The sequence below is a fragment of the Diplotaxodon limnothrissa genome, linkage group LG20 (assembly GCF_057381915.1).
Source record: "Diplotaxodon limnothrissa isolate DT_005_m linkage group LG20, D_limnothrissa_male_GT1.1, whole genome shotgun sequence".
NCBI lineage: Eukaryota > Metazoa > Chordata > Actinopteri > Cichliformes > Cichlidae > Diplotaxodon > Diplotaxodon limnothrissa.
The window spans coordinates 29363156-29376977 of NC_140615.1; the positions used below are offsets into that span (position 1 = coordinate 29363156).

Here is a 13822-nt window from a genome sequence, read left to right on the forward strand (position 1 = left end):
GCTGTCTGCACCGTCGTCCTCCGTGCGATACGACCCCGGAGCAGCAACCGGGCGCCTTGTAGACCGTCGGCATCGATTCAGCTTACCAGGTCATGTCCACATTCATTTCAGACAGACAGTGGGCCAGGTGACCATCGCAGTCCATCTGGGTGAACCTGGAGAACCAAGAACAACTAGACTGTACTGGATGTGGTGAACTGGACCTGACTGAACCCTGGACCTCTCCATCTGTGGGCACCACTTATGCAGCAGAATCTGGACAACTGTTTGTTTGGACCTTGTGCTGAAACTGCACTGCACCTCAGACAGCATATAAACATTTTTATATTTATGTAATTATGTCATGTTGATTCTGACATGAAAGCAGAGGTCACGGGATGATGCTATGCAAGACCTGCACAATAAAAACATATATGGAAGTTCTGCTGTAAGGTAATGTTGATCCTTTGGAGGCTGGGCAGTCAGCTTTGTGATGCTGTCACTTTTAAACCTCTAGAACATAGGTGTCAAACTCTGGCCCGCGGGCAAAATTTAAATTACTATTAGAGCTGGCCTACTGGTATTATACAGCTAATATATATATTGTCTAGTATTAAGCTTTGCTTGTTCCATATTCAGTTTTTCAGCAAAACTTGTTTGAGTCCATAAGAAAAGATTCATTCTTATATCTGAAGGAATAAATATATTTCAATAAATATTAACGTTAGCCCGCGACTTTGTTCCAGTTTTGAATTTTGGCCCATTGTGTATTTGAGTTTGACACCCCGACTCTAAAACTTAAACTAGTTTGTTTACTTGTCGTTATCCATTTAACTAACAAGAGCTACACACACTGAAAACATCTAACTGGTGACCAGCTTCAGCTGGATGCCATCTGGCTGGTCGCTGATGTCATAAAGAATCATTAAAAATAAATTAATAAAAATCAGCAACAACGCACAAAGGAAAAAAGTCCCTATGCTGATGTGAATGAAGAAAGAAAACACCCAATCAGTTCTTACCCAGCAGGGAACACTTGGAGACACATGGGACAACTCTGCAGTCCTCCCCCTGCTCCTCCATCTGCTCCTCTTCCTCCATCTTTTTTGCCGCACCCCTGCACCTCCTCTTCCTTTTTAGCTTCGACCTCATTCTGCAGAGGAACTCTGTCAGATACCTTCACCCAGTATGTTGGAAGCTTCCTACTGACTGGTCCAGTCGCTTTCCTCCCCTCCTCCTTCCCAGCACTGGAAAATCCTGGTGATGGCAGCGCCTCCACCCAGCTGTGCAGGGACGGCCGCCGTGTTTTGCTGAGGGTTTGAGGAGAGTGAGTGGAGCTCTCCATGCTGTGGGAGCACGGGCCTCTGACAGGTGGCTCTGGCACCGTGCTGGTGTGTGCTGTGGGGTCCTCCGGGGAGGAGCTGAGCCCGACAGGATCTGGGATCTGTGACGGTCTCAGAGAAAGATGAGACGGTTCAGGGAAGGTAGAAACCTCACTGCTGAGGTCGCACCACCCCTGTTCCTCCACCCAAAGTCCCGCAGGTCTCTAAAAACAAGGAGAAAACAGGAATAAGGGTCTGACAACGGGTGTGTGGAACTTCAGCCAGTCATGCGGAGCGTGCTGTGGACAGTTGATCTTTGGATGATTACATGAATACACAGGTGTGTGTGTGTCATGTAAATGTTCCTCACCAATGGAAATAGGCCAGCAGCTCTAACATTATAGAAAAAAAAATTACAATTAGTTGTTTAGGTGTCATTTTGAATGTTTTAACCAACCAAAAGTCCAAAGATATTAGTTTCATCATGATGGTAAATGGTAAATGGCCTGTATTTATATAGCGCTTTTCTAGTCCCTAAGGACCCCAAAGCACTTTACATATCAGTCATCCACCCATTCACACACACATTCACACACTGGTGATGGCAAGCTACATTGTAGCCACAGCCACCCTGGGGCGCACTGACAGAGGCGAGGCTGCCGGACACTGGCGCCACCGGGCCCTCTGACCACCACCAGTAGGCAACGGGTGAAGTGTCTTGCCCAAGGACACAACGACCGAGACTGTCCAAGCCGGGGGCTCGAACCGGCAACCTTCCGATTACAAGACGAACTCCTAACTCTTGAGCCACGATCGCCCCACGATCGTCTACAAAAGAAGTTACATTTCCCTATATCCCCTTCAAAAAGGAAAAAAAAGACTTTATTCTATAGTGTCAGTGTTTAACTAAGTGTTGGTTCAACCTCAAGGGCTCAAAAATGAGACAGAAGTGCCAAACAAATACGCTTGCTCTAACGGCCACCCTGGAGAGCAGCTCTGCAGGTCCTCCATCTTCTGATGTCCAACTTTACAGCTGAACTAAGGATGTTTAGTGCCTGGTGTTTCTCAAAGTCAGGGGTGTGGTTTCCCCCTGGTAACAAGTGTTACTATACTTTGGAAGGAAGGGGCACAGCAGCTTTAATATAAGCTATCATCCATCCTTTAACTTCACTGATTGGACCTTTTGAACATTTGAATAGATTTAGCATTTTAATCTGACTCTTGGTGTACGAGAACCACCCCCTAATCAACTTCATACACAACCAGGAATCCCACACTTCTCAATAAAGGGGTTGATATAGTTGTTCTTGGAAAAATTCAGTTTTCATAATACAGTGCTTAAAAACATCCTCCTTCCAACACTCAACAGCAATATTGCCCAAACTGGATGAGTTCCTCTCTTTGGGAATCTAAACCTCCTCCACTGGTTGCTGACCTTCCCATCAAGTCATCTTTAAGGTCTTCCATACATGCTGAAGAAGCTCTGGGCAACATTTGTAGACCTAACATACAGTGGGGCAAAAAAGTATTTAGTCAGCCACCGATTGTGCAAGTTCCCCCACTTAAAATGATGACAGAGGTCAGTAATTTGCACCAGAGGTACACTTCAACTGTGAGAGACAGAATGTGAAAAAAAATATCCATGAATCCACATGGTAGGATTTGTAAAGAATTTATTCGTAAATTAGGGTGGAAAATAAGTATTTGGTCACCTCAAACAAGGAAAATCTCTGGCTCTCACAGACCTGTAACGTCTTCTGTAAGAAGCTTTTCTGTCCCCCACTCGTTACCTGTATGAATGGCACCTGTTTGAACTCATCATCTGTATAAAAGACACCTGTCCACAGCCTCAAACAGTCAGACTCCAAACTCCGCCATGGCCAAGACCAAAGAGCTTTCGAAGGACACCAGGAAAAGTATTGTAGACCTGCACCAGACTGGGAAGAGTGAATCTACAATAGGCAAGCAGCTTGGTGTGAAAAAATCAACTGTGGGAGCAATCATCAGAAAATGGAAGACATACAAGACCACTGATAATCTCCCTCGATCTGGGGCTCCACACAAGATCTCATCCCGTGGGGTCAAAATGATGATGAGAACGGTGAGCAAAGATCCCAGAACCACACGGGGGGACCTGGTGAATGACCTGCAGAGAGCTGGGACCAAAGTAACAAAGGTCACCATCAGTAACACACTACAACGGCAGGGAATCAAATCCCGCAGTGCCAGACGTGTTCCGCTGCTGAAGCCAGTGCATGTCCAGGCCCGTCTGAAGTTTGCCAGAGAGCACATGGATGATACAGCAGAGGATTGGGAGAATGTCATGTGGTCAGATGAAACCAAAGTAGAACTTTTTGGTATAAACTCAACTCGTCGTGTTTGGAGGAAGAAGAATACTGAGTTGCATCCCAAGAACACCATACCTACTGTGAAGCATGGGGGTGGAAACATCATGCTATGGGGCTGTTTTTCTGCCAAGGGGACAGGACGACTGATCCGTGTTAAGGACAGAATGAATGGGGCCATGTATCGTGAGATTTTGAGCCAAAACCTCCTTCCATCAGTGAGAACTTTGAAGATGAAACGAGGCTGGGTCTTCCAACATGACAATGATCCAAAACACACCGCCCGGGCAACAAAGGAGTGGCTCCGTAAGAAGCATTTGAAAGTCCTGGAGTGGCCTAGCCAGTCTCCAGACCTCAACCCCATAGAAAATCTGTGGCGGGAGTTGAAAGTCCGTGTTGCTTGGCGACAGCCCCAAAACATCACTGCTCTCGAGAAGAGCTGCATGGAGGAATGGGCCAAAATACCAGCTACTGTGTGTGCAAACCTGGTAAAGACCTATAGTAAATGTTTGACCTCTGTTATTGCCAACAAAGGTTATGTTACAAAGTATTGAGTTGTATTTTTGTTATTGACCAAATACTTATTTTCCACCCTGATTTACGAATAAATTCTTTACAAATCCTACCATGTGAATTCATGGATTATTTTTTTTTCACATTCTGTCTCTCATAGTTGAAGTGTACCTCTGGTGCAAATTACTGACCTCTGTCATCATTTTAGGTGGGGGAACTTGCACAATCGGTGGCTGACTAAATACTTTTTTGCCCCACTGTATGCCTGGAACAGATGCTGAGCAAGCTGCCTTGATCACCTCCTCAGCATCCTTCAAAGTGTCCAGGAGGACACCAATCACTTCCCCTATGGAACACTTCAACCAATCACTTTGCCCGTTTCCGGGTTGGCAATGAAGGCTGCTCGCTTCCTGGCTCTCTCTCTCTCTCTCTTCCCCTCCTGTTCGTTTAAACCAATTACCACATATATTTATAAATTATATCTATACAGACACACATCAGTACAATACAATGCAGTTTATGGATGCAGCCTAATTACCAAGCTTGTTAGTCTTTTCTGACAACTTCTATGCTCCTGACACAATGAAACATGTTTGGGGTTCATACATTCATACATGGTGGCCTTATTTTACATCCTATCTAGTACAGCATCCTTTGAGATGTATTTAGGAGTGGGTCAAGACATGGATACAGAAATATACTGCTCAAAAAATGAAAGCAACACTAAGAAAACACATCAGATCTCGGGAAAAGAAAAAATTTCTGACAGTGGCGACTATCAAACGAAAAACAAGACAAAGAAGATGTTAACGTCAAATGGCTTTTTGTTTGTACTGTATCATAGTGACATCTCTATAATGTGCAATGCATCACAATAAAATATCACAATGATTGAAATGAACCCCTGAGGTGGATAATTCCCACCCCATCTTCTCCACACTGCCTACTGAGAACTTGCAACATCACTATGTTCTCCCTGTTGTCTCCAAGTTGCACAGGAGCATCACAGCACACAGGCTCCTGTGTCTGACAGAGAAACTCCACCTGTCAGAGGCCAGTGGACACGCTGTCATACAGAGTACACAGCAGGAACACTCTGGAATATTAGAACTGTGAACATTTGGCACTTTGTGTGCTCGTGTCTTGTTGGGAGCTTCATCATATTCCCTGCAGGAGCTGTGTAATGCAGTAACATACCGCTGCAGATGCATGTGGAAGATCAGGAACCTGGTCCCAGAGCTGCTCCTCCAGGCATGGCAGAGTAGCCTGGAGCGTGAATGCCCACAGGCTCTCCACAGCAAGCAGCTGCTGTCTGTTCCACCACGCTCCTGCAGGAAGCGTCGGCCTGTGAAGCAGATCATCCACACTGTGAACTGCTGCATTCTCCTCACATCGCTCCTCATGCATGCATCTCCATACAAACCATCACTAAACAAATACGACACAACTTTGACTCGAATGTTTCCACACACATTTGTTATTTTTCCATTTATTAATCAATCAATCTGTAGGAATTTTTAGTCAATCAGATTATTTCTGAAGCTGCTCTTTGATCTGGTGCACACTGCAAACGAAACAAAACAGATTTAATAACACAGCAAAGCTTCACATCAGCTGGTTTTTAATTAACTGCATTAAAAACACCTCACTGTAAATAGTTGTAAGTGTGCCTTTTTACTTTGTTTGTTTCCATTAGAAAGAAAATTCAATTAAAAATGTTGAATTTTTACTGGTTACCAAACTCCAGCCATCACATCAGACACTAAAAAAAACCCCAACAGACTAATAAAATACCAGAATTCCACTCAGCAAAACTAAAACATAAACAAGGACAACAAGTCATATTTTTTTCAGTGAAATAAATTTTCCCCAAAGGCGGCAGCGGTGAAATCGAGCAGACAGTCCGGTTTAATGATGCCTGGATGACATCAACACGCTCCGATGTCTCAGCCTCGAGCAGTTAAATGGATACGAGCTGTCACATGACATCCATAGACATCACAACCACGCCATGCAAAAATACCTTTTAACACAACCTTTTTGGAAGTATTGAGGCTCTTCAGGATGTGAGAGGACACTTAATGTGTCGCTGTTGTCTCTTTCTTGAATCGTGACCAATGATAATATACAAACTGATACTTAGTTATCTTTGTCTATGGAGCCACAGATGACAGCTGGTTAAACTACAGACACGTCCTAAACACCTATAATTTTCTTCTGTAAAACTGTACTATTGTTGTTATTGTTCTCTGCCCTGAAAGCCTCAGTGTCGAACCAGATAATCTGGATGACCTCCACTAACACTGACGTTTTCTAAAGCAGTTTTTGAGCAGGAAATGTGCTTCACGCAGGGCTGATATCTATCATCTTTGTGAAACGAGAAATATCCTGTCTGAGAATAATGCTACATTAGACGCAGAAACAGGGGCTAGAAAAACAGACGATTTTTCCCACCCTGGCTTCTCTTCTTTGTTTTCCTGTTAAATTCTGAATGTAATGTAAAATTCTCTCAGACTAAAAGTAGATCAGGGAGCAAAGCCTTCAGAGCCTCTCTCTACTTTTACGATTACACCCAAACTTGCTTTCTTTGGATAAAGCTTGCAGCTCAGACGTGACCCTGAGCCAGCCCTTCTGCTGCAGGGCTCAGGGTGCGAGCATTCACTCGCACCCATACGAATGCAGGTAAATGGCCTGCATTTGTATAGCGCTTTTCTAGTCCCTAAGGACCCCAAAGCGCTTCACACTACATTCAGTCATCCACCCATTCACACACAGTGATGGGATACATTGTAGCCACAGCTGCCCTGGGGCAGCTGTGGCTACACTGACAGAGGCACTGACAGAGGCGAGGCTGCCGGACACTGGCGCCACCGGGCCCTCTGACCACCACCAGTAGGCAAACATGGGGTTAGTATCTTGCCCAAGGATATTTGGCATGCAGCCAGGAGGCAGCCTGGGATCGAACTGACCTTCTGATTAGTGGCTGACCTGCTTTGCCACCTGAGCCACAGCCACCCCAATGTCAATAACTTCTGTCTTCTCTTATTTCTGTTTTGTCCTTGTCCCCCAACACATCCCCCTCCCTGCAAGCCTTGCTGTGGTTTCTTCCCATTAAAAGACAGACTCTTCCTCCCCATAAGGGCCCAGTGCTTGCTCAGAGGGGATTGCTGGGGTCTTCTCTTTAACATAGGGGGTGCAAACCTAGTCTCGGGTGCAGGGAGGTGCACATCACGTTACAGCAGAGTTTAAGCTCTGTGGTTATGAAATACTTTGATTTAACACAGAAGGAGAAATTTACATTTACTGTAAAAATCAAACAAAAGTAGATCGTTTTACTGACTGGAATTCTGTTGCCTGTTTGTTTAGTAAAACTCATTCATTTAACTTGGATCCCGACTAGTTCCGTTTAATTTGAGAGTGTTAGTAAAAGAAGGTTTGAGTGGAGCCTGCTGTCGTTACAGTAACAGATCTCAGTCCTGTCCTCCATGAGGACCGCTCAGTCATTGAAGTCTGATAACAGGTTGGCAGCATCATCAACACATATCTAAAGCCAAGCTATGGTACCGGAAATGCAAAAAGTCGGATCGGTGCATGGTTACTTCAAAGAGCTTTCATATATCATATATTTCTCATTATTATCATCTTATGTTTGACTCTCCTACAGGCCCAGGTTGTAGCTACATACAGTTTATTCCAGGCAGCAGGAACCGTTTCGACCATAAACAAAAATGTGCCTTTGTTGCTCTTTAATATGGAAGCCCGTTTCCGCCACTAAAAAAAAAAAAAAAGCTAGTATCCATAACTCGAAATTTCGAGTTATTTTCTCGAAATTTCGAGTTATTATCTCGAAATTTCGAGAAATATAACTCGAAATTTCGAGTTACTTTTCTCAAAATTTCGAGTTAGCTCTGCCAATCAAAAATATACGTGAATGAGGTCGCTTTCTTGTTACCCGGAAGCATATGGCGCAGGACCGCGCACTCAAAAACGGATCCCAACAAATTAAAGTATGTTTGCTGATAGTAACACCATGTGATTCAGCTAATAACACAGGGATTTCATCATTTGTGAAGCCAGGCTGAAAACACTCAGCAATCTGTGCATTCACGACTGGATGTAATACCAGTAGCTTAGCTGTAGCATTTGTAGCTGAGGGCTTCAGCTTCCGGGTAACATGGAAATGACGTCATTCACGTAGATTACTGATTGGCAGCGCTAACTCGAAATTTCGAGTTGCTTTTCTCAAAATTTTGAGTTAATATGTCGAAATTTCGAGATAATAACTCGAAATTTCGAGAAAATAACTCGAAATTTTGAGTTATGGATCCTTTTTTTTTTTTTTAGTGGCGGAAACGGGCTTCCATACTTTAATGAGCAGAGTTCAGTGATTCGCGTTACTCGGCTTGCGTTGCTTCATTTATGGGAGGAGCTGAAAATGATGACGTCCGAAGCCTCGCTGCCCGGCTGTACCACGTGACTGGTTCAGGAAGTGGTTCAAACTTTGCCGCGAGCTATGACAGCGATATAAACCCCGCAGACTTCATTCAAAATGTGGGTGTTTGATGGAGAGTTGCGGTTAGTGAGAGTTTGGAGACAGTTTGGAGGTTTATGAGAGTGAGGAGAGAAAGTCAGGAGAGAATGGAGCCAGCTACGAAGAGGAGGATGTCCTCCCCTGTGTGGGAACATTTAATAATAATAATAATAATAATGGATACTTTATTATTTGATCTTATTCCTCCCAACAAGGTATGTAAATTTCTATAGAAGATGTATTTTCATAATACTGATGGTGCAATACAATTTATGTTAAGCTGTCTTTACTTTTGTACAAGGTGAAGTGTTTGCTATGTGCCAGGGAGCTGGGATATAACAACAACACCTCATCCATGCTTAGGCACTACAGAGCTTTGCATGAGAATAAGGGGGACACCGATCGTGGAGCAAGACCAGGTGAGCCATCAAATGCAATGATAATATAGGATGCAGTAATGTTACTAAATGATATAACAATATTATACAACTGTTATAAGTTACGTGTGTGATATTTATATTTGTGCTTTATCTTTATTGTCTTTCCTCAGGAGAACAATCTCAAATAGATGAAGACCTGGTTAGCATGGTGATTGAGGACTCCCAGCCATTTAGCATTGTGGAGGACAAAGGATTTAAAAGATTTGTTAAATCATTAAATCTCCCCACTAAAAAGTTCATAATCGAAAATTTAGTTTTTACAGAATAAAATGTGAACAGGCAGGACTGAGGCTCAAAGCCTCAGTGTGTAGCTGTCCATACCTCAACGTTACTAAAGCACAACCACTGTCCACACCCCAACCACACCTCACCTCACAGTAAATGATCATTTCCACTTTAAGCATTTCCAAATAATCATGTTCCATACTGCCAGTATAAATATACACAGTATACTGCATCACTACAATATACATGTTTTACACACTCCTTTTGTTGTTGACATTTACAGGCTGTGTGCAAAAATGCCACACTCTTCAAATTCATGCCAACTAATATTTTCACGTCCAGTAGGTGTCCTACTAGAGCAAATGAAGCTTCAAGACGCTTTGCGCTGGGGTGAACCAATTAGATGAAAAGCTTCAGTGCTTCATGAAGCTTCATCTGCCCATCACTACCGTTAACGGCCCAGATTGTGTTTTCTCAACCTTTAAGGTAAAGTTGTCGGTGCAAACACACTCACCCACCGCTCTTTGCCGGGTTGTTGCTGGACGTTGTCGGGCTCCTCTTCGGTGCTCCCCCGGAAGCTTCGACCGTTGACTTCTTTCGCTTCAGTCTGGACTTCAAGTGATTTTCTTCCATATCTGCGTTTCACAACAACTCACAGCTCCCCGCCAGTTATTCTAACAACGACTTCCGTATCCCGCAACCTGACGTCACTCGAGTACATCCAATCAGCTACGTCTCCCACGAGAACTCGAACCAATAGAATTCTACAACGATAACGGAGCAGTCACGTGAAAATCCTGCACGAACTGATACAGAAGTGATATCAGGGCTCGTTCAAAGATTTCTTTTCTTCTTAGTGGATTTCACAGATTTATGAATTTTAATAATAATAAAATGTTCTACTTTGGCTTTACTTTAGATACTGAGAGAGGGAAAAATATGGATTTGAAGCTTCACTGACGCTGTGGCACTTACATCACTGGCCTCGGATTAAGTAGTCTTAACTATTTAGGGCTGGGCTAAGCTGGGACTTGTAGAACATGTGTGTTTTAAGTGGACTGGACCAGCATACTGTTTTTACAAATATTAATGGCATAAAAAGAAAAGTTACAAAACTTAATGAGACAGGTAGTAATAGATATGTTGTTTAGAAGTACTCTGACTCAGTAAGACCCAGAGAAGAATAACATACATGTGAGATTTTTTGATTTTTCAGCACCTTCACACACCTTATGGAAAGTTATCCACATCCTCGCATACATCATTCTAACTGTGGAGACAGGGATGTGTGCAGAAACATGGGAGCTGTCATGGTTCTGGGGCTTTTGAGCTAGCATTTCGACTCATGCCTTTCATGCCTTTTTGTGTTACGATGTTCTGGTTTAGGCTTCAGTTAGTTCTGTTTCCTGTTTAGGTCTGTTTAGGTTCCTCCCAGGTCTGTGTCTTCTCCACTATGTTGGTTATGGTGTCGCACCTTCAGTGTTCGAGTCTGTCAGCTGTGTTCGACCTAGCTGTCACGTTCTCTGTATTTGTTCCCGTGTCTCATCACCCGTTTCTATTTCCCCATCACCATGTCAAGTCTGTGTGTTTCCTGTTTGACTTTGACAGTCTTGTGTCACATGTTCAGTTTGCTTCCGCCTGTCTTGTCATTATGTTCCAGGTTTCATGTTCAGGGCGTTTTCGTGTTTAATTTGAGGTTACTCAGTTTTTAGCCTTTGCCCTTTGTTTTGTGTTTTTTCTACCAGCCTTATTAAACGGCTCGCTTTCTGTTAAAACCAAGTTCTGTTCCACGCGTCTGCTTTTGGGTCCACACCTCAACTTCACACGATCTGCCTCTGCTAATCGTGACCGAAGCAAAGCACAAACTACAGGAAAGAAAATGGACAAATTTCATGGCATGACAGAAAAAAGACTCGTCCATGAATGGGGGGGCGAGCTCACTGAGGTGGTTAAACAACTCTTTGTTGGCAGGGCCCCTGGGGTGAATGAGATTCAGCCTTGGATGTTGTGGGGCTGTCCTAGTTGGCACACTTGTGCAATGTTGAATGGCGATCTGGGGCAGTGCCTTTGGATAGGCTGAAATGGAGGTTCCCATCTTTCATAAGGGGGTGCTCACATCACTCAGCTTCCCTGGTAAGGTTAATGGCAGGGTACTGAAGAGGAGAGTCTATCCATTTCATTGTTTACATGGAGAAGGCTTTAACCACTTGGGGAGAGTGGAATATCTGGTCCATTATTGCGTGCTCTTTAGTCCCTGTAAACCAGAGTGAGAGCCTGGGCTGCAGGCTTTACTGCAGCAGACTGGGTTTGTTTCCAGTGGGTACTAAACTTCACATAGGCTGGTGTGTGGTGGCCTCATAAAAAAGTGCTCTGTTGTGACTGTAAGACACAATGAGTTCTTTAAGATATAATAGTCTTTAAGGTATTTGTCAATAAACCAGCAGGAGCAGATCCACGCGGGTCAGTTCAATCAATCAATCAATCAAAATTTATTTATATAGCACATTTTTAAAGACCGAAGTACACCAAAGTGCTTTCCAGTAAAATCATGATATAGATAAAAATCACAATATAAAATATAAATTACAGATATAAATAAAATATAAAATAATTACATAATCTAAATGCAAAGCCAGATGTAAATTACCCTAATTCGCCTTGAATGCCAGGTTAAACAAATACGTTTTTAAACGTGATTTAAAAGACTGAATGGAATCTGATGCGCGAATATGAAGAGGAAGAGTATTCCATAACCTGGGTGCAGCAACGGCAAAGGCACGGTCTCCTCTGGTCTTCAGCCGAGACCTAGGTTGCACTAAGAGCAGTTGGCCCGATGATCTTAGTGCTCTCTGAGGGCTATACAGACAGAGGAGATCAGCTAGGTAGTCAGGTGCCATATTGTTTTGAATTTTATAAGTAAACAATAAAATTTTAAAATCAATTCGGTATTTAATAGGAAGCCAGTGTAAATTTGCCAGAATAGGGGTGATAGAATCGTACTTTCTAGTGCCGGTCAAGAGACGTGCTGCGGCATTTTGGACCAGCTGCAAATGCTGAAGAAGAGAAGATTGTAGGCCCAAGTAGAGAGAATTACAATAATCCAGTCTTGAAGTGATGAAAGCATGAATGAGTTTCTCCAGATCTCTGTGTGGTATGTAAGGTTTAGCCTTAGAAATTAGGCGTAGTTGGTGAAAGCTGGTTTTTACCACAGTAGAGACCTGTTTATCTAGTTTGAAGGAACTATCCATGAAAACTCCAAGATTCCTAGCAGCATCAGTGAGGTGGTTAGCAACAGGCCCGAATGTGCCAGTCAGTTGTCCCAGAGGCATATTTCTATCAAAAACAATAATTTCTGTCTTCTTTTCATTTAAAGTAAGAAAGTTACGTGATAACCAGTCTTTGACATCGCTCAGACAATCAAACAGAGGATGTAGTGAAGATGAAACATCCCCAGTCAGGTGGAGGTAGATTTGAATATCATCAGCATAGCAGTGAAAAGAGACATTATGTTTTTCAAAAATGGAGCCCAAGGGCAGCATATACAGAGAAAACAACACAGGACCCAATACCGAGCCCTGGGGCACACCACAGCGAAAACGGGCAGAAGAAGAGGAATATTTTCCCATCATGACAGAGAACGACCTCTCAGAGAAATATGATTTAAACCAAGATAGAACATTTCCTTTAAGGTCAGTTGGCATTGTTGTCCTTAATGCAGCTGGCAGAAGGTCAGCTCTGTTAATCTGTGCTTATTAAAAACGAACACTGGAAATGACAAGTGAACTTGATAAAAATCAAAGGGATCTTTGGATTTTTACAGCTTGAACAAAATGAACCGTTCAGATTATGTGAGCCTATAATAACCTATTCTATGTCTTCACTTCATGGTCATACGGTCAGGACGCAGAAGGCAGGCAGTGAAGGAAGCCCAGAACAGTGGTCGGCCCCTATATGGCTTCATACCTCACCTGTTTACACTCATCCTGTTTTTGCACTGTCGTGTCCAGAGGTGGCTGTTGCTTCAGCTGTCAGATCTGTTGTCTCCATCATGTCCGTTTGGAAAAAGCTGCACCTGTACTTGCAATCTATTATTAGTCGTCAGTAAGACTGCAAGACTCCACTAGTCATAGTAAGGACATGCCCAGCTCTGTGCTACACTTTGTCTGTTTTTGAACTGATATTGTAAAATAAGCTTAAACAGCAGCGCTTAGGAAGGAAAATCCTCGTTTCACAAAATGTTTGTAAGCTTTAACAATCCAGGCAAACTGTGTGATGTGATTATGACCTGATGTGACTTAAAGCATCGATCAAATGGAAAAGCAGCCTTTGAATGCATGACCTAATCACCAACACTTAATACACTAACAATATTGTGTCAGTCTTGCTCAAGGATTCATTCAGTGCAAGATTACATCATAAGAAATGTTACTGTAATCATGAGACTTTGTTCCTTTGCTAGGACACACA

The 13822-nt window shown here is 43.2% G+C and overlaps 1 protein-coding gene across 1 annotated transcript; it reads right to left on the reverse strand.

Annotated features, from left to right (window-relative positions):
• Positions 1–82: 82 nt before the first annotated feature.
• Positions 83–9988, reverse strand: LOC146611147 (uncharacterized). The gene is made up of 4 exons (XM_085345423.1): positions 9870–9988; positions 5357–5504; positions 1002–1525; positions 83–155 (listed from the first exon to the last, which is right to left on the reverse strand). The coding sequence occupies exons 1-4, from the start codon at positions 9986–9988 to the stop codon at positions 83–85; spliced, it is 864 nt and encodes a 287-aa protein (XP_085201549.1).
• Positions 9989–13822: the final 3834 nt, after the last annotated feature.